This window comes from Sinocyclocheilus anshuiensis, unplaced genomic scaffold (genome assembly GCF_001515605.1).
Source record: "Sinocyclocheilus anshuiensis isolate Anshui unplaced genomic scaffold, SAMN03320099.WGS_v1.1 scaffold1325, whole genome shotgun sequence".
Lineage (NCBI taxonomy): Eukaryota > Metazoa > Chordata > Actinopteri > Cypriniformes > Cyprinidae > Sinocyclocheilus > Sinocyclocheilus anshuiensis.
In genome coordinates this window covers 73403-93101 of record NW_015552751.1, presented here as the reverse complement: position 1 = coordinate 93101, position 19699 = coordinate 73403, and the positions used below count along the sequence as shown (strand labels likewise).

Sequence of the window (19699 nt, the reverse complement as noted above, 5' to 3'; positions counted from 1 at the left end):
GACCCGGGGATCGGATAAATGGATTCTAAAACGTTAAAACTCAACTGTTTAACTCTAGGGGAGCTGGAAAATGAGCCTATTTTCAAAAATAGTGGAATGTTCCTTTAAATATTTAATCTTTTTTTTGTGTGTGTAAATGTTGATTGTTTTTATTTGAAAATGATTTATATAGACTGTTTCATCGGGCGCACGAGCCTGGCCCGAAGTTAATATCAAAAATAATCTACTCTAAAGGGACTACTTAGCTGTTGTCATTTATTCTATTTGGAAGTCTACCGGAAGTTAAGTTAGGGCCACAAAAGCACGCATGCGCAGTAACGTTTGTTTATGTTGTTGCCGTTGAAACAGTCTATAGTGCTGCTTGCTGCACATGAAAAAAATTATATTGCAGTTATTTTGTTGATTCTTAAAATCTAATGAAAACACATATTGCTGCTGCTGACACCAACTCTCAACCAATAAACTCTCTTTATTATTATCAGGTTTAACTTAAAATGAAGACATAAATATATTACTGTTGTAAATTACAGTTGAACTGTAAAATAATAAAATAAATTTGATAATTATAAACAATTAATTTACACTACAATTTACCAATATTTATGTCTTAAATTCTTCATTTTCAGTCATTCAAACCTTCATGCTTTTATTTTGGCTGAATATTGGTAAAATTCAGTACATTTCTGTCCACAGAAATGTTGGAGATTATGGAAATGTGTAAATAAAGTGAATCTAGTTCACATTGCATTCCCAAAATGCATGTTAAACTCATATTGCATACAAAGATGAAGCATTTACTGTGAATTGAGACACTTAATTATATTGTGATTTCCGTTTCATTTTGATTTATTGTGTTGCCCCATCCAGTTCCTGTACGAACCCCCAAGGGTTCGCAGACACCCATTTGGGAAATGCTGATTTAACCAAAGAGAGCATAAAACAAACCAAGAAGTGTGCTGGTCACAAATTAAACAAGTGAAATAAATCCCATAAACTTACACTGAAGTGAGCCATGCCGTTTTTCTGTCTGAAAATGGATCATCAGCTAACATGGCACAGGCACGTATTTGCTCTCATTAATTAGAAGTGGCTCTTTTCCCTCAATTGAATGATTTAGTTTTTGTTGTTGTTTAATTAAATCATTTCCAAGTGTCCTGATTTGCTCCCACACTGTGACCAAACCACACATGTGAACAGATTATCATGAATGAAGGATGCTGTACCGATGGTCTTGATCGTAGATCAAGAGTTTGAACATAAACCTGACCTCTGACCCTTCCCTCTGCTCTAGGTACGGGTGAGAGCGGCAAGAGTACGTTCATCAAACAGATGCGTATCATCCATGGCACCGGATACACAGACGAGGACAAACGCGGATTCACCAAACTGGTGTACCAGAACATCTTCACCTCCATGCAGTCCATGATCCGCGCCACTGAAAACCTGAAAATCGGCTTCAAGTATGAGCAGAACAAGGTGAGAATGATTCATGTTGAGTATTTTAAGTTGGACATGGTGAAACTGATGAAAACATGTCTAGGTCTTGTTTCACACCTAAATCAAAAGGAATCATAAAGGAAGTTGAAGCCTGACATGTAATTTAAAAAAAATGTAGCATTCCATCACTTGCCCACTAATTGATCCTCTGCAGTGAATGGGTGCCGTCAGAATGACAGTCCAAACAGCTGATAAAAACATCACAATAATCCACAGGTAATCCACACCACTCCAGTCCATCAGTTAATGACTTGTGAAGCGAAAAGCTGCGTGTTTGTAAGAAATACATCCATAATTAAGACGTTTTTAACTTCCAAATCGTTGCTTCTGGCTAAAATACCTCCTCTATCCATAATATTGCTTTCTTTAGTGGAAAAGGTTGTCTCATCTGAATCAGGAGAGAAATATGCACAGATCAAGATTAATTTATAAGCTAAACAAAAATGTGGGTGGATTTTGATGTGAGAGGACAACAGGGGATGGACTTTTTCACTGGAGGAAGCGTTTTTATGGATTATGGACCACAAACCATAATATGGATTAAGCAACAGTCCGAAGTTAAAAACGTCTTGATTAACTTGTTTCTTACAAACACGCAACTTTTTTTCTTCACAAGATTGTGAAGTGCTGGCCTGATGGAATGGAGTGGTGTGGATTACTTGTGGATTATTGTGATGTTTTTATCAGCTGTTTGGACTCTCATTCTGACGGCACCCATTCACTGCAGAGGATCCATTGCTGAGCAAGTGATGGAATGCTACATTTCTTCAAATCTGTTCTGATGAAGAAACAAACTCGTCTACATTTTTAAAAAGATGTAGATTAAAATTATGTCTACATTTTAGCTGCTGTAACTGGTTGCCATTGCTTCTAACCAATCATTTTAACCATGAATTGGTTTTCACCATTCATAATTTTGCTTTGGTGTGGCAAATGAAAAAAGTACAAATATTCCATGTGGTCTCACTATTAATGAGACATCACGCATAAGAGAAGCTCTGTAATGAGTACAGAAGGATCAGAGCATGTTTAAAATAGGTTAGATTGAGTATTGCACATCTGCACTGCTGTATATTATCAATAGTTTCCTCCATTGCGTTGGCTTAAACTGTTCATCTGCTCTGGGCTGCAGGCAAACGCCATGCTGGTGAAGGAGGTGGACATTGAGAAGGTGTCGTCATTCGACCAGCCCTACATTAGTGCCATTAAGATGCTGTGGACAGATCCAGGCATTCAAGAGGCCTACGACAGACGCCGAGAGTACCAGCTATCAGACTCCACGAAATAGTGAGTAAATCTGTCATCATCTTTTTATTGAATAGAGTTTGATTATTTATAGTGTTTTTAAACAGTCAAATTCTCTAACAATTATATATATAATTATATATATATATTCACACTGTTGTGCATGCTTACAATCTACATGATATCAAAAATGACCCCATTTACTTTCCTAATATGTGTTCCTGGTGATATTGTGAAAGATTCATGTTGAATGTTATTTCATTGTAAAACATTTCTGGAATTTTTTTTCATTGTTTACTCATCCTCGCGTCATTCCAAACCCGTATGACTTTATTTCTTTTTGTGGAACATTAAAGGGGATTTTTTCCCCCCATGCAATTACAACGAATGAGAACTGAGGCTTTCCGGCTTGCAAAAGTTTGATTTGACTCTTGTACTCTAGTCGTCTGATAGCTGTGTGTGGGGAACAGACTGAAATTTGAGCTTGTAATCACTCAAATTCAGTCTTTAATTCTTGACTCTTTGAATCAGTCTGATTAATGAATGAGTCATTCAGACTGACTTTGCAAGGTGAATCAACTGATTCTTTGAAAAAATACTCAATCGCACAACGCTATATCTCATTAACTCTGAACGAGAACAATTTTCAGTGAATAACTCACACAACGCTATCATGTGACTTCAGAAGATTTACAATATAGCACATGAGTCATATAGACTAATTTTATGATGCAGTTGTGTCCTTTTTAGAGCGTGAAAGCTCGTGTTCCTATTCATTGTAAAGGACAAATACAATTCTTTAAAAATTCTCCTCCGTTGTTCCACGAAAGAAAGAAAAGTCATACAGATATGAAACGACAGGAGGGCAAGTAAACGAATTGTCATTTTTGGATATACTATTTCTTTCATGCTAACCAATACCCAAGATGTTATTAAATCTGGAAAATGAAGGGGGAAAAATCAATTTCTGTTTAAAAAGAACACGCCTTTCAGCTTGTGCAACACCTACAAATCAGTTCATGTCTCAAAGACTGTGTTTTATTGTTTCAAAGTTTTCTTTTTGTCAGTGGGTTTGTGTCCATGTCTCTCTGATGATCTAATTGAAGAGTTTGGCGGCAGTCAATCTTGTCCTATTTCTTTTACTGGACCAATATAATATAAAGGCAGTGCGAATTTCGCCACATTAATACACACAGATGTATGAAGCCTGGAGTCAGTTCAAGAATCATTGGCATCATGTGAATCACACCCCCTGCTGGTTTGTTGGGGTAATACAGGTCACATCAGTACAGTAGGAATATCTGGGTGACCGCAGTCAGTTGAACAGATTGACACAAATTCAACTAATACAATTAGAAATGTATAATTTATCTAATAAATTAACTATTTGTATAAATTTATAATTAATCTGTGTCGACAGCAGTGACAAGCTACAGAATTTTACTAAATATCTTGCTACAAAATCCAAAGGTATTGAAATGAATCGGTGAATCATTTTTTGAACAAGTTCGTTTACATGAACCATCCGAATGAACCAGTTCACTCAAATTAATCAGACTTTACCAGCACTACATATGAGAAGATGGGATGTTCTACAAAAGCATTTGCTTATTGATTAGGTTGATGACTGCGGAATATATTGTAGTTTAATTGGTTAAAAAAACAGATATATGGTAGTTAAATTGCTAAAACAACGGTCAGGGATTCATATGGACACATCTCATTTAAAGTATTCATTTTTCAGATTTTGACAGCATTTGCTGAATTAAAAATGCAACATAATGAGGTCATGTGACAACATTGTAGCCAGACTACTGCTTTGCATGCTATTAAACATAGTATGCAATGTACAGTATGCATGTTGCATGTTAAATTCAGCAGATGCAATTGAGGAAATTATGTTTTGTTTGTGCAATAAAAATAACAAAAATGTAACGTAAAAAAATTACTAACATTAATTTCTTTATTCTTTTATCATTTTCTTTATTCTAGGAAGATATTTAATTTTACAGGGTTTAATTGCATGAAAGTAATGTCACAATGCAAAAGCATCTTAATATTCTTTATCCAGAATATAATTTCTAATTTCTTTTGATTCTGGATAAGTTGTTGACAGTTTTCATGGTGTTTTCCTTCTCATTCGACATTCAATTCAAATAAGACAATAAAGAGATTTATCCTTACTTACTGCATACTATTTCAGAAATAATAGAGAGTATGCATTGTGCATTCTGAAAATAAGATAGGCCTACCTTAGTTTGACCAGACACAAAGAACATTTGTCTTCCCTATTTAGCCATTGTGTTTTTTCAGATTGTCTCACAAGACAGCATAATGAGCATCCTCTGAGATCTGCTGACGGGGGACGACGTCTGACTCTCGAGAATTCTGCTGGAAACATTCTTTACCAAACCACCAGCCTGTGATATAAAGGGGTTAATGATGTTTTCATCTCTTTCTGTAGCTATCTATCTGATCTGGATCGTATCGCCGTGCCCTCCTACCTTCCCACCCAGCAGGATGTTCTGAGGGTTCGAATCCCGACTACTGGGATTATTGAATACCCGTTCGACCTTCAGAGCATCATTTTCAGGTAGAGGACACAGACCAATTATTCATCAGCTTCCGTTTGAAATTTAGGAACTTTGCACTGAATGTAGGTTAACATTGAGAATAGATCCATGGAGGAGAGTTATTAATATTTTCCCGAGCTGAAGACGACTTTCTAGTGTGTGACCTACAAAGATGCAGTCACACCCCACATCAGTCAAAGTTGTCTTCGCTGCACTTCTGTTGATTATTTTTTATTTGTCTTTATTGAGCCATCAAAACCCACAAAACAGTTTCTAATTCCGCGCTGACATGGGCAGAAGCACAAATTTTGGGGTCGGTTTGAGGTTTTTTTAATGATTTTGAAAGAAATGCTCACCAAGGCTGCATTTATTTGAACAAAAATACAGTAAAAACTGTAATATTGTGAAATATTATTACTAATTAAAATAAGTGTTTTCTATTTGAATATATTTTAATAATGTAATTTATTCCTGTGGTGCAATCCTTCATTTTTCAGCATCATTACTCCAGTCTTCAGTGTCACATGATCCTTCAGAAATCATTCTAATATGCTGATTTACTTCTAAGATGATTTGATTTGCTTTTGAAAACATTTTTTATTATCAGTGTTGAAAGCAGTTGGGCTAATAATTTTAATATTTAATTGAAAACCTTTTTTCCCCAGTATCTTTTGATGTATTGAAAGTTCAAAAGAACAGCATTTATTTTTTTGTAACATTAAAAATGACTACTGTAAGTTTTGATCAATTGAATGCATCTTTGCTTGGTAAAAGTATTCATTTCCTTTGAACTGTAGTGAGCGCAGGGACATAGAAACCCCTTGCTTATTGAAAGACGTTCATTATATTTTAAAGAGGTCGCAGTTTAAATGACTCCAAGCAGAAGCCTGTGTCATCCGGTCACTGTGGTTAAACGAATGCACAAGTGGTAAATGGTAATCCCACCATGGTTAGCATTTACCAACTTCCGCCTTTTAGCAAATCAGATTTCTAGATGATGTTTTAAACTTTTTATTGGTAGCACTTTGTGTGTTATTGCCTGCTTAGGATGAATTACTTTGTTGTGCTCCTCATTTGTAAGTCACTTTGGATAAAAGCATCTGCTAAATGAATGAATAATCAGTGCGGGTGAACATCATATAATGTAAGGTTAATATTCATGACCCAAGGGCGTGGCCTATGTAGACAAAACTAGCTAAAAAAAAAAAAATCTATAAAAATAAGGGTTTACAAAAGAATGAAAACTTACCTAGAGCTAAAAATGTGAACCAAAGTAAACTTAAAAAAGTGTGTGTTTTTTTCAGAACTATAGAATAGATTAGGGATGCACCGAAATGAAAATTCTTGGCCGAAGCCAAAACCGAACAAAATTAAACACTCGGCCGAAGGCCGAATAACGAACACAGTGTTTTTTTCCCCATGTATTTTGCCAATTTTTTTTTTTCACCATTGCATAAATTAAAAAGCCAAAATGTGCTTTTTACTGTTTTGTCTTGCTTTTCAAAGAAAAGAAATCAATTACAAAACAACAATTTAAAAATATTTAACACTGAACATTTGTAACATTCTAGCAGACACTATACCAACAAAGCACAATGTAACTTAAAATTAATAAGTTAGTAAAATAATAATTTTTTGGTCATCAGACCCCCCTTCTTGAATCAGGCATGTATTTTTTTTTTTTTTTGCTGTACAATTGAAAGCAACCTTGCTGAGAAGAGACTTTTAAAACATTAGAAAATATTACAGATTTTAATTTGAACACTATGTGTGAATGTTATAATAAATGTATTAAAACACAATAGCCTAGTGGGCAGTGTGCCGGCATATAGTGCCGTTGCGCTCCGGGCGTCCCGAGTTCGAGTCCCGGCTCGTGGACCTTTCCCGATCCCACCTCTCTCTCTCTCCTACTTCGCTTCCTGTCACTGCTATACTCAAAATAAAAATGCCAAAAATAAATCTTTAAAACAGAGCTGTTGTAATGATTATCATTATTATTGTCTTACTTTTTACTTTATTTTACAGAACAACAGTAAAATTACAATACTAACATTTATGAATGTTGATAAGAGTTCTTGCTTTTTCTCAACTTTTTATTTTGGCGGAAACGCGCAGGAAGACCTCAATGCTTATTTTTGTTGACAACAGATTTATAAATGAGTCTCATTACGAATACGTCGTACGCTTTTCCTCGCGCTTTGGACTTTGAACCCTGGTTAACAAGCAGATCTGCTGCGAGTTCGTGCAGCGCTGTCAGAATACATGCAATGCGCGCGCGTGTATTAGAAAACGTAACGTTCTGCAGTTTATTTACTAATTTTGCGATTTCAATCATCATACAGTAGCCATCAACAATCACCCCTTCCTCTTCTCGTTGAAGACATGCGATGCAGTCCTAAACCGTCTCTCGCTGTCAGTGCTTGTAATGATTTTTGCGTCTTTCTCCGACAGTTTAAATGCTTCCACACTGCTGACGTGTGTGCTGCATAATAAAGAGTGCGCGCCTCTCCCTCTGCACTGGTTGCTATTTGATCGCGTCATATCATTGTTCGGTACAATTTATTCGGTCTTTTTGCTTATTCGGCCGAACACCGAAAGAGCTTTTTTTGCTATTTTCGGCCAAATAATTTCGGTTGCCGAACATTCGGTGCATCCCTAGAATAGATTTATAGATTTTGCAACAACATTTTCAGCCTAATTATTGAAGTTTAATGACAAAATTACTATAGTTGCACACATTTATCCAGTGCGACTACACGTTTAAAATCTGCATGTGATGAGATGCTGATGAGATTTACGGTGTGTTTTGGAATTGTTCCTATGTGCGTGATGATATGAAAATTCATCAAAACACACAGATTATTTCTGCCCTCTCTGCCATATTGACGCCATAAATGATTACCATCAGCTCTGTGGTTTGTTAATCTCTGTAAAACTGTCTTAAACGCTCACACACCTCACGTCGAGTTTCCCTGAAGAGTAAAACTCTCTTATCTTTTTATGTCTCTCGCTCTCTCTGTCTGTCCTCCTGCCAAAGTTGGCTAAGTGCGGAGTGAATGTGGAGACTCGTCCTACATTAAAGAGCATGTGTATGTTCAGAAGTAGGTCAGCGAGCCCCTGGCTGAAGGAAATGAGGACACTTCTATCTGAAGGAGCTTTATTTTGGGCAGCCAATCCTAGAGGGCTTCATTTATCAAAGGCCCCTCTGTGAACTGCTGGCTCAGGACTGGAGCTCTGACTCCACTAGGGGGCGCCGTATGAATCCCAAAATCAGCGCCAGTTCTGGCTGCACACATTTACCATGTTTCTGAAATCTAGGACTTCGAATATGTTCAGAAAAGCATGCTAAAATATTACCTCTACTCTTAATGCAGTATGCATATTGTGTATAGTATGCAAATTTCCACATTTATCTTTATTGACTCATTATGTGATTGGACTGACAGGTGTTCACATAAAAACATTTTACACACAATTGCATTACATTTTTTTTCTTTTAAATTTTATTGAATTGCATTCAAAATATTTTTATTTACACATGTAACATAATGTGGACATGTGACAGCAGTGTAGCATACTATTTGAAATATTTATACTATACATACTACATTGTATGCAGTATACTGTAAGTATACATATAATGTATATTGCCTACTGTTTTTTAAATGGTATGTAAAACTGAAAAAGTATGCATTATGCCATGGTAAATAAACGGTACTGTACTGTTTTTGAATTATGCTTTTTGTTTTGCAAAAAAAGTTTGGGTTACACTTAATTTTAAGGTGTCCTTGTTACAGTGTAATTATAAATTTAAGTACTGATTAATATTAATTAACAACATGTACTTACTATATGGTTAGGGTTAGGATTAAGGTTTGGCTTAGGGCTACTTGCATGTAATTATGCATAATTGTTATTATAATAGCAAGTACATGTAACGTGTAACAAGGACACCTTAAAATAAAGTGTTACCAACGTTTGCAGATTTCCTATATTTTTAACAAAATTGCATTGCATTAAATTGCATTAAAAATATTTTTATTTGGAAGATGATTCCTGGACTGGCTGGATTTAACATGCAATGCATATATATATATCAAATATTATTTTTTTTTAAATAATATACAGTATATACTGCACAGTATGCATAAAGTGATTTTGTTCAGAATTAAATGATTGCATAGTGCATACTATGATGTACACTGTATACTGTAAGTATACATATACTGTATATTGCTTAATATTTTTTTTAATGTGTAAAAAAAAGAATGCATTATGCAATGATAAACAAACAGTACTATACTGTGCTGCTGTCACATGGCCTCACTATATTGTAGATTCAGTCAACCCAGGTGTCATCTCAACGATGAATATAGTTAATTTGCTTTTTTAATTCAAATATGCTTCAAAATGTCTTAACTTGCATATAATAATGTGTCAAAAAGGATAAAAAAAAGCATTCAGCACACATGAGACTGTAAGGTCATTGCATTATGGGATACAGTGCTCCATGCAGCATGTTCTGGCTGTGCATTTTATGCATGTTTTTTCATGCATACAGAAGATTTGCATACTGTGCACAGTATAAGCATGAATTATTAATGTATATAAAGTCAGTAACAAATCAATAATGCAAACGCTCGCTCTCTTTGTCTTTCAGGATGGTTGATGTGGGGGGTCAGAGGTCAGAGCGCAGGAAGTGGATCCACTGTTTTGAGAATGTGACGTCCATCATGTTCCTGGTGGCACTGAGCGAGTACGATCAGGTTCTGGTCGAATCGGACAACGAGGTAAGCAACTCATTTACTATAGACGTGTTTATCTTTACCTTTCTGTGGTGGTCTTGTAATTTTTAGTATATTTTCTGGTGGTAATTTGACAACAATGTTGCCAACTACAGTTTGAACTATTCATAATTGCACACTGTATACTTCTTCAGTTTATTTGTATAGCACAATTCATACACGATAGTAGTTGAAAGTGCTTTCCATAGTAGGGATTTAAAAACAATCACAAAAAATGCATAATAAATAAATAAAAATATCAATAGAACATTGGAAATAAAAATGTATTAAACATTTAATTAAAATATTAAATCTAACTTTAAGGAATAGTATACTCTCTCTCTCTCTCTCTCTCTCTCTATATATATATATATATATATATATATACACACACACACACACACACACACACACACACACACACACACACACACAGTTGTGGTCAAACTTTTACATACACTTTGCAGTATCTGCGAAATGTTAATTTTACCAAAATAAGAGGGATTGTTTTTTGAACATTAAAGCATGTCAACATATTCTGTTACACCAAATACACAAAATAATGATCTTTAAAATGGCATCATATGACCCCTTTAAAAATGACCCCGTTCAAAAGTTGTGTTGGTAACTGGATGATCCACAGAATTTTTTTTTTCATGTGAACAGTTCAGGACAAATAAGGGACTCATGAACAACTATCACAAAACAAAAAAAAAAACGCTGTGGATCATCCAGGTAACAAAACAGGATTAAGAATCAAGCATATGAAAACTTTTGAACGGGGGCATTTTTATAAATTCAACTTATTTTCCCTTGTGAACTATATGTAAACTATATGTTGATATGTGTGTTTTTTTATGTGAAATATCTTATTCAGGTCAGTACTAAATAAAAAATAACATGCATTTTGTATGATCCCTCTTATTTTGGTAAAATAATTAACATTTTGCAGATTTTGGACTCGTGGCCTAAACGTTTTTATTTGTCAGCAAGTTATTTTTCAATCTGCATTCTGACATATATGACGATCCAATCTTTGTGTTTGTGTTCAGAATCGTATGGAGGAGAGCAAGGCTCTATTCAGGACGATAATCACATATCCATGGTTCCAAAACTCTTCTGTCATCCTCTTCCTAAACAAGAAGGACCTGCTGGAGGAGAAGATCTCCTACTCCCACCTGGTCGACTATTTCCCAGAGTTCGATGGTATGTTGGATTCCTGTCGTACGGTGTTTTTCATGTAGACTGGTTTTATGCAAACAGTCCCAATGTAATGCAGGGCTCGCAAAATCTCTAGCCCGACGTCCCGGGGCTATTGTGTTTTCCAGTCGGACTACCAAATGTATCACCACCCTGCCTGACGGGCTATCTTGAACAGTGATATAAAATTCCTTCCTTGATTTGCGTTGTTCACTAGCTTGTAGGGGTAAAACGGATCGTAGTTTCGTTTGCATGTGTTTTCTAAGTCTTGCCGATATAAACATTCAAGTGTTTTAAACCATTCACGCGCATTCGGAGCTGCGCGCACTCATTCAAAGCGCGCACAGAGAGCCGCGTTTCAGACAATGCGTGTACACCGAATTGATTCCTCTTTCGTGTATCCTTGCATCTGAATGAACGCATACACACAAAATTATCTCAAAATAACTGTCTCGGCAAGTATTCTCGTAAAAACACAGTCGGTTATGCCTTAAGTGAATGTAAACAGTGGTGAGGTGAAAGAAATCTCAAGTGCATCATTATATTGGATCTGTGCATTCGGTCTTAAAGGGGCAGCAGCCTATAAATACCTGCTGTTCCATAAGCGCCACCTGCTGTCAGAGAGTGACATTTGCGTCTCATTCACAAAGCTAAAATCAAACCATTCAGTTTTTGCTTCAAATTTCGAAATTATACAATCTAATTGCAATCTAAATAAGATGTATTTAGCATCTTTGTTTGGATCGTGATTAAAATGCAGTGGTTGCCTCTGATTTTAAATGGAAAAAGCACAGTCAAAGCATTAGTTTATTTTTAGTTTATTTTTAGTTTATAAGAGATTTATTTTATTTGTATTATTTAATTATTTGATTTGGGATTTGTTTTAAAATTTCAAGTTAGTTTTATTATTTGACATATTTCAATTTCACAAAGAAATGTGCACCTTTTCATTTATAATATGTCTTAAATCTCATTTTGTTATAAAATAAAATTGTATTGTGAAATCAGTATCGTGAATCGCATCGCATTGTGAGTTGAGTGAATCGTTACATCCCTATATGCTACTAGTTTTTGCTGTTGTATCAAAATAGTATTCTGTTATTTAAATAAAGAACCATATTTTTTTGCTCATCTGCAATTTTTTTTTATTCGGGCTACTTAAATTCATTTTGGGCTACCAAAATCTGAAGAATGTCTGCCCGAAGGGCTATCAGCGATTTTGAAATTTTGCAAGCCCTGTAATGTAATAATAAATATTTCTTAAGCAGCAAATCAGCATATTAGAATGATTTCTGAAGGATCATGTGACACTGAAGACTAGAGTACTGATGCTGAAAATTCAGCTTTGTATCACAGAAATAAATTATATTTTAAAGTATATTCAAATAGATAACAGTTCTTTTAAATTGAAATTATATTTCACAATATTGCTGTTTTTACTGTATTTATGATCATATAAATGCAGCCTTGGTGAGCGTAAGAGACTTTTTTCAACAACTTCAATATTAGCCACGCCAAACTTAGATTATTCCGGCCTTAGACAAGTTTTTCATTAAAAACAAAAAAAACAAATACACAACCCTTTAAGCTTTACAAATACTTTTTGTTCCAAATCAATTATTATAATGCTATGATTCATCTTTCAGCTGGTTGGTTTGTTTCAAGATAAAAAAAAAAACTCTTTATTGTGGAATAGGAAGGATGAACTGGTTCAGGTCTCCTGAAGTTTTTAACTCCATGTACACATTGTTTTGTAGGGCCCCAAAGGGATGCCCAGGCTGCACGGGAGTTCATCCTGAAGATGTTTGTGGATCTGAACCCCGACAGCGACAAGATCATCTACTCGCATTTCACCTGCGCCACCGACACGGAGAACATCCGCTTTGTGTTCGCGGCGGTGAAAGACACAATCCTGCAGCTAAACCTGAAGGAATACAACCTGGTGTGAGACGTGTGACGAGTCCGACACATGAATCAGCATAAAACAGGCACCCACAGAGCGTGCGCACACCTACGTCCACACACCACACACACACACACACACACACACACACACACACACACATGCATCATGTACACTTTCAGAAACACACGGTTCTTTTGATTTCTCTTTACTAGCTTCCAGAGTTTTTCTCTTTCTGTCCAGCAGAATCATAACGGACATGTCCTGCTCATCGTTTGTTTTTTATTTGTTTGCGAAAGTCTGTCCGCTCATCCCTGGCAGCTCTCGTCAAAGGCCTCTTTCCCTTTTATCAAATTTGACCACAAAAAAAAAAAGAAAGAAAAAAAAGTGGCTCGGATTTGACAAAGGGCATTAGACTCCTACTAGCCACTTCAGCGTTCACATATTTCATGGAAATGTTGGATTGGCGGAGCTACGATGAGAATGACCTGTGATACGCTGGCCTGAAAAACTGGAAGTGACGTTCCTTCTCCTGTCCTGTACTATCACTCGCTTCAATCACGTCATCTGCTCTGAGCGGTTCTCTGGAATTCCGCCTGGATGAATGGAAAAATTTGGTTTTCACAGCCCTGCAAAAAGACAAAAAATAAAACAACAAAAAAAAATCACAACATATTTACATACTTGTACATGGACACATGGACTAGTGCTGTGGTGCCGGAAGTTCCGAAATGGATTCTGGCGGATTCTAGAATCCAGTGGGTTCCAGCGGGTTCCACTGATGGTGTGGAGAACCTTTCACTCGCAGAGATGATTCTCTCGACGAGGCTAGTCTTCAACTCGCATCGATGAATGTAAACTTCATGTGAGAGCATTGTAAATGCAAAAAAAAACAAACAACAGCAACAAAAAAAAATGGGGGAAAAATTATAATGAACGAAAATAGTGTAAGAATGCCTATATAAGCAAAACGATACAGAGCACGCGATGAAGAGATGAAACTAATTAAATCTGTGTATATTGCTGAGATGATCATTTTAAAAACTTTTTAATGATAAGTAACTATAGCTACTTCTACTGCTACCGAATATAAAGTAAATTATGACGGCAGTCGAATTAATGGTGGGTAAGAGACAACGTTAAGGATTTTTAAATGTGTGCAAAACAGGATTATACATTTACGATAGGTATTGTTCCGCAGATTTCCACATTTAACGTTGACCGTTCCCTCACAGTTGTTATGTTTTATCCTCCTTCCTGGTTTCGTTTTAATTTCACCATCTAAAAAGTAGTTTCGGAGTGCGCAGTTATCTTTTTCCGCTCACGAACAGATACTTTATTAATTCACAATCCAGGCTGCAGACTCGCGGGTATCGTCGTCATCTAGCAGCACGGATGCACACAATCCATTATTTGTTTACGCAGGTTTTTTTTATTGTCATAACGTAACTTTTTCGGTCGACAATTTCAAGAATTTCGCGCGAGTTCCGGTGGGATCGCGGGAGGACGAGGTTGGGAAACAGGAAAGCATTTATGCGCTGAAGTTAATTGATTGTGTATATTTATATTTGTAAATACGTATACACATTATTGCTTATGTACAAAACGTCTGTGGTACACTATCTTTGGCAACAAAAAAAAAGAAGAAAAAAATCACTTTTTCGTAATTGTGTACAGTTCTGTTGGTTTTCTTATGAATTACAATATTATTGATACTGTGATTCTTCGTTTTAATTTTTGATTTTTCTTTTTTGGTCACTATGAATACGTCAAATGATATACACATAGCTGTACCTGACGGTAACGTGTGGAGGACGAACGTGATGAGTAATAGTCTGAGAAAGACTGACTGTTTGAAAGCGTTTGGAAACATCAGAGATGGATAGGGAAACAGCCTCCTCTATGGTGTGAATGTTATATAAGATAAAAAATAAAAATATGATTTTTTTAAGCAAAATAAAAAAATTATTAAATAAAGAACATTTTATTTATATAATTTATGGACCAGATCTGAAGTTGATCATTTGAATGCTATTGTTTCCACTTTTCCTATTTGAAGCACTCCCATGTTATGAGACAGAAATAGGAGACTCTAGTGTCTGTACTGCTGTACTTATTTTCTTTTTTCTTTTTTTTTTCTTCCCAAAAATGCAATATATTGTACTATAAATATTTTTCCCTGACCACAGTTTTCACTTTCCTACAGAATTTTTTTTATTTGTTAAATTTCCAAATGATGTTTAGGTGAAGTGCTTAAAAACAAACATAGGAAATGTACCATATTCAAAAATAGACAGCTTTTTATCTGTAATTGAAGATCTATTTGGTCGACGCTTGCAAGTAGTGACTTTTTCTTTACATTCTGATTTCATTTTCGAGTTCTTTATAAATTCACAGCTTGTTTCCGTATGTGATCCACAGATAGAAAAAAAAGTGTTCTACGGTTCTTTTACAGTCGATATTTTATACAGTCGAAAATCAATTCATACATTTCATTTTCATTCAATTTCATTCATTTTCATCAAGGGCTACGGAAAACACGCCACATGAAAACCAGAAACGATTGGTCACAGCTCAATGTGTGATTCGGTAGAGGGAGAAACGCGATCACAAATGCACCCATTCCACCAAATACTCATGCATTTTTCATTATAATTTTTTTCACTTTTGCTGCCATGCATCTGAGTTCATCACTTGCCACGGCCATCGGGCGCTCCACTAGAGAAGCAAACTCCCAAACGCTTTCTTGATGGATATAAAACCTGACGTGTTATTTGTAAACTTAATTCAGTGTTTAAGTGGGGTTTGGAAATGCCACACCATTTTGTAAATCCTGCAGTGTTTTCTTAGATGTCCGTAGTGAGTTAGATTTGAAGAAACTGATAATACAAAGCACTAAATCGTCTAAAACACCATAATTTAAACGTACGTCTTACTCTAAAGTGGACCTTAGTTTACTGCGACTGGTGAGTTTATGTCTCTGCTCACTAGGAGAACGTGTTGCTTTGTTGTATCTGGAGCAGCTTGATTGTTCTTAATGCACTTTTCGTTTTTTTTTGTTTATTCGTGCCACAAGGCAAACGCTTCGAGCAGCAGGCCGACCGTTTCAACTACTCATATCTATAAATGTGCCAGTCCCAGAAGTCTCGTATTCGACGTTCCCTCAAGAACCTCTACCTCTGTGATCCATGAGACGTTTTTCGGGCATTTTAGGATCGGTAGTCACGTGACAAGCACACTTCTTTAGTCCGTAAGGCACAGTCAGTGAGGTTTGGAGGCCAAACTTTGTATATTTATTAGATCTTGCCAACCTGCATGTATTTTGTTCGCCTTGTACGCTAAACACTGCAAACCAACACCTTTCTCAAGCCAAAAAAAAATCTTCCTTAAATATCCGGCGAGTGGTACATGGAAAATAGCATCTGTCCCGCTGCTGGCAAGAGAATCGTATGCCTGTGGCTTTGTTTCAGTTCAGCAGTGGACAAGTGAATAGACTTATCAGTTATGAAGGCTTTGGCTGTTCTGGGTAACTGTTAGGATATAATTTAGGCTAGAAAATACCATATACAAATGCATAAATGCTTGGCCAAAGCATTGCAAACATGTCTTGTTGATACAATCCTCAGTACTCAAGAAGGCACTAGAGTTTCCTTCAAATATCTGTGCCATTAAACCAGATGTTATTATTCCTGAAAAGGAAAATTGGCTGTGGAAGTTGCATTTGTGGCAGCTAAATTTACTGTATTCACTTTCCGGCTTGAAAATGATTCTTACGTATTCCTATCTTTCTCTAGTGTGCATAAAATAAGTCTCCAGGAGCATAAAATAAGGTCCCTTGCCTCTTGAGTTCTGTGTCTGCTTTAGTTCTCATGATGGTTGTGATTCAGTTCAGTGACTCTTTGCATTTGATTGCTTGTAAAGACTCGCTCGGTAAGATGCAATGAACACATAAGCTTGTTGACATGGAGTCACATTTCTACAGATGACAGAGCGAGGCTATTATGTTATTTCCATGTGAAGCATGTTTACTGGTACGGTTAGGTGCATCTATGTGGTGGACGGTCCAATGGTTGACGTTTTGACCCAATGAAGGAGTCATTAAAATGTGATTTCTGCTTTTTATCCCCTGTTCTTTAATTGTAATACATTACCTGAAAGCTGTTATGTCCAGGACCACTTGATCATGTACATTTGACTTGGTTTTCTCTCTCATTCTTTCTCTGCTTCTTTGTACCCGTTTATTTTGTAATTATACCAAATGTAAATGTTGTATAATATTGTGCGTGCCAATGCCCTTCTCTGAGACTGACTCATAACAAGTGCCAATTGTTGTCCAAATCACTTGCAGACTGTGAAATTAGACACGTTCCCCTTTTAAAAATGAGTAAAACACTAAAGAAGAGAGTAAATGGATTTACTTTGTATTTAAGTTAGAAGATAAACTGCTGTTTTTGCTCTTTTTTTTTTTTTGTGTAAGGAATTGTAATTATTAAAGCATGTGCTCTTTGTCCAGGTGGGAGTTTTGGGCTCAGACAAGCAACAAAATCCTCGAGACGAGGAAACATAGTGGAAATTTATTTTACGACATTCTCGCCATATTTTATTGTTGTTTTTATTTGTATTTGTTTCATTTCAACCACTGTTGCCTGAACCTCATTCAAACATGGAAATGATTTTCATAACCGCCTTCTAAACAAAAAACAAAACAAACAAAAAAATTATAAAGTATCTGTTTTAAATTTAAATAAATTTGTTCCTATACTTGCTGATGGTCTTGTAACTTGTTTTCTTTGCAGTGCCTGAAATGCTGAAGTGTTAAAATCCTGCAGATTGCTGCTTTTCAGATGAAAGTCATTTAATTTTGTTTTATCTGCATTATAATTTCAGCACATAAAAACTCTCGTGGCCTTTATTTTTAAATTGTTTGCCAAATATGGTTTAGTTTTTTTGTCCAGAAGGGGTACACACAGCGATTGCATAGAGGAAAATGTCTAAACATCTAAAATTTAAAAACAAATTCTAATATAATATTATCCCAGGATGTCGTCTTCAACACACACCTGTAATATCTCTTCTCTTAGAGGTATTAATAAATCGCATGTTCACTTCAGTGGAAATACTCCCATGGGTGCAGTTGCTAGTGTTGCAGGTTGGAGTCGCTGTACAACTGACCTGGAACAAAAGCAGCGCAATTCCAACACCTTCCACCGACAAAACACACTTCCGGCCACTGTCATTTCATCCATTTGACATCTTAAAATGGGCCTCCTGAGCGCCACCTTCAATCCTGCATGCGAATGTACCAAGGGACGAATCCTACTACGATAAAGGATTGTCTCATGAATATTAGTGACGCAACGTGGCGTTCGCCCGGTACGCCTGTCGGATTGGCTGTAATGCAAACACACGGTACCAAACAAGTCTTATTTTAAAATTTGCTCTAGATATAGAAAAAAAAGCTTCAAAGGATTATTAATGAATACAAACAGATTTTTAAAAATGTATCTTCCAAGTATACATTCCTAAAATAAACATGAATAATAATATTAATTAATAATAGTATAACATTACACATACATTTACTGTAAAACACTAATTTATTTTGAGATGTTAAGTAGGTGTTATTGTGTACTTGTATTTGTATGATTTGTATGACAAATAAATAAATAAACATATATATATATATATATATATATATATATTTGTGTTGCCAAAGAAGTGCAAAATAACACAATAAAGTGAAATCTCATCGCTCGCAGGTTATTACATTAAATAACAAATTCAATATGTAGCTTCGGAGACGAAGCAGCAAGTAAATAAATATATAAAATCTATAAAAATGAAAACATACGCTCCCGGAAGGTTACCAGGCAACGCGCACACGGCGTAATTAATATTCATGAGTAAAGCGCTTCCCGTAGTAGGTTCCGTAATTTAGCGTGTCGCATCACGAGTCCGTCCATACGAGTCCTGAAGCGGCAGAAGAGGCATGATTTTCCAAGCGCTGGCTGCTCTTTCACCGCTTATAAACAGACACACGCAAGACTAGCGAAAACCCGACCAGATTTAAACGTTTTTTCCTCATTTTCAAACGCATTTTGTTCATTTCCTGCTATATAAACTTCTCTATTAGCTTTAGCCAGGTAGCTTGCATCTAGAAATTGGACAAGTATGATCAGCCTGGCGGTGGATTAATCGGCCTATTTTAACAGAAGATTCATTTTTCTCATGTGAAACCGCGATGTCACATAGTGTAGTAAAGATTGCTTGTTGTTTGTATTGTTCCAAAGGCGCTGTCTGAAGTTGATGTACGTTAGGTTTGTAAAGCTGAACAAAATCCAGGAAAACTGGAGATCACAGCCAGGAAATCTCTTCAGGAGAGCAGACTAAAGCCTTTTCTGCCTTCAAACTCAGCAGTTTAGACCAAATCAAGACCGAACAAAGAGGACATCCATCCAAAGCCTTTTCATTTCATCTACAGAAAGAGAATAAAGCAC

General features: G+C 36.0%; 2 protein-coding genes across 7 annotated transcripts in view; both read left to right on the top strand.

The window, feature by feature from the left end:
* The window catches only part of LOC107667855 (guanine nucleotide-binding protein subunit alpha-11), a 50033-nt gene extending 32474 nt beyond the window's left edge, over window positions 1-17559 (top strand). For all 4 annotated transcript variants that reach the window (XM_016459578.1, XM_016459580.1, XM_016459581.1 and 1 more), the window contains 6 exons: window positions 1292-1476; window positions 2630-2784; window positions 5207-5335; window positions 9976-10105; window positions 11152-11305; window positions 13057-17559. In XM_016459578.1, the coding sequence (XP_016315064.1) occupies window positions 1292-1476; window positions 2630-2784; window positions 5207-5335; window positions 9976-10105; window positions 11152-11305; window positions 13057-13247 (944 nt within the window). In that variant the 3' untranslated portion in view covers window positions 13248-17559. The remainder of the gene's footprint in view (window positions 1-1291; window positions 1477-2629; window positions 2785-5206; window positions 5336-9975; window positions 10106-11151; window positions 11306-13056) is intronic.
* A 1574-nt stretch (window positions 17560-19133) lies between these two features.
* LOC107667856 (amino-terminal enhancer of split-like) overlaps window positions 19134-19699 on the top strand; it is a 21238-nt gene continuing 20672 nt past the window's right edge. For 2 of the 3 annotated variants that reach the window (XM_016459585.1, XM_016459582.1), the window contains exon 1: window positions 19134-19699. The gene's annotated coding sequence lies outside the window, so the exon portion shown is untranslated. The other variant, XM_016459584.1, reaches the window with a different exon arrangement.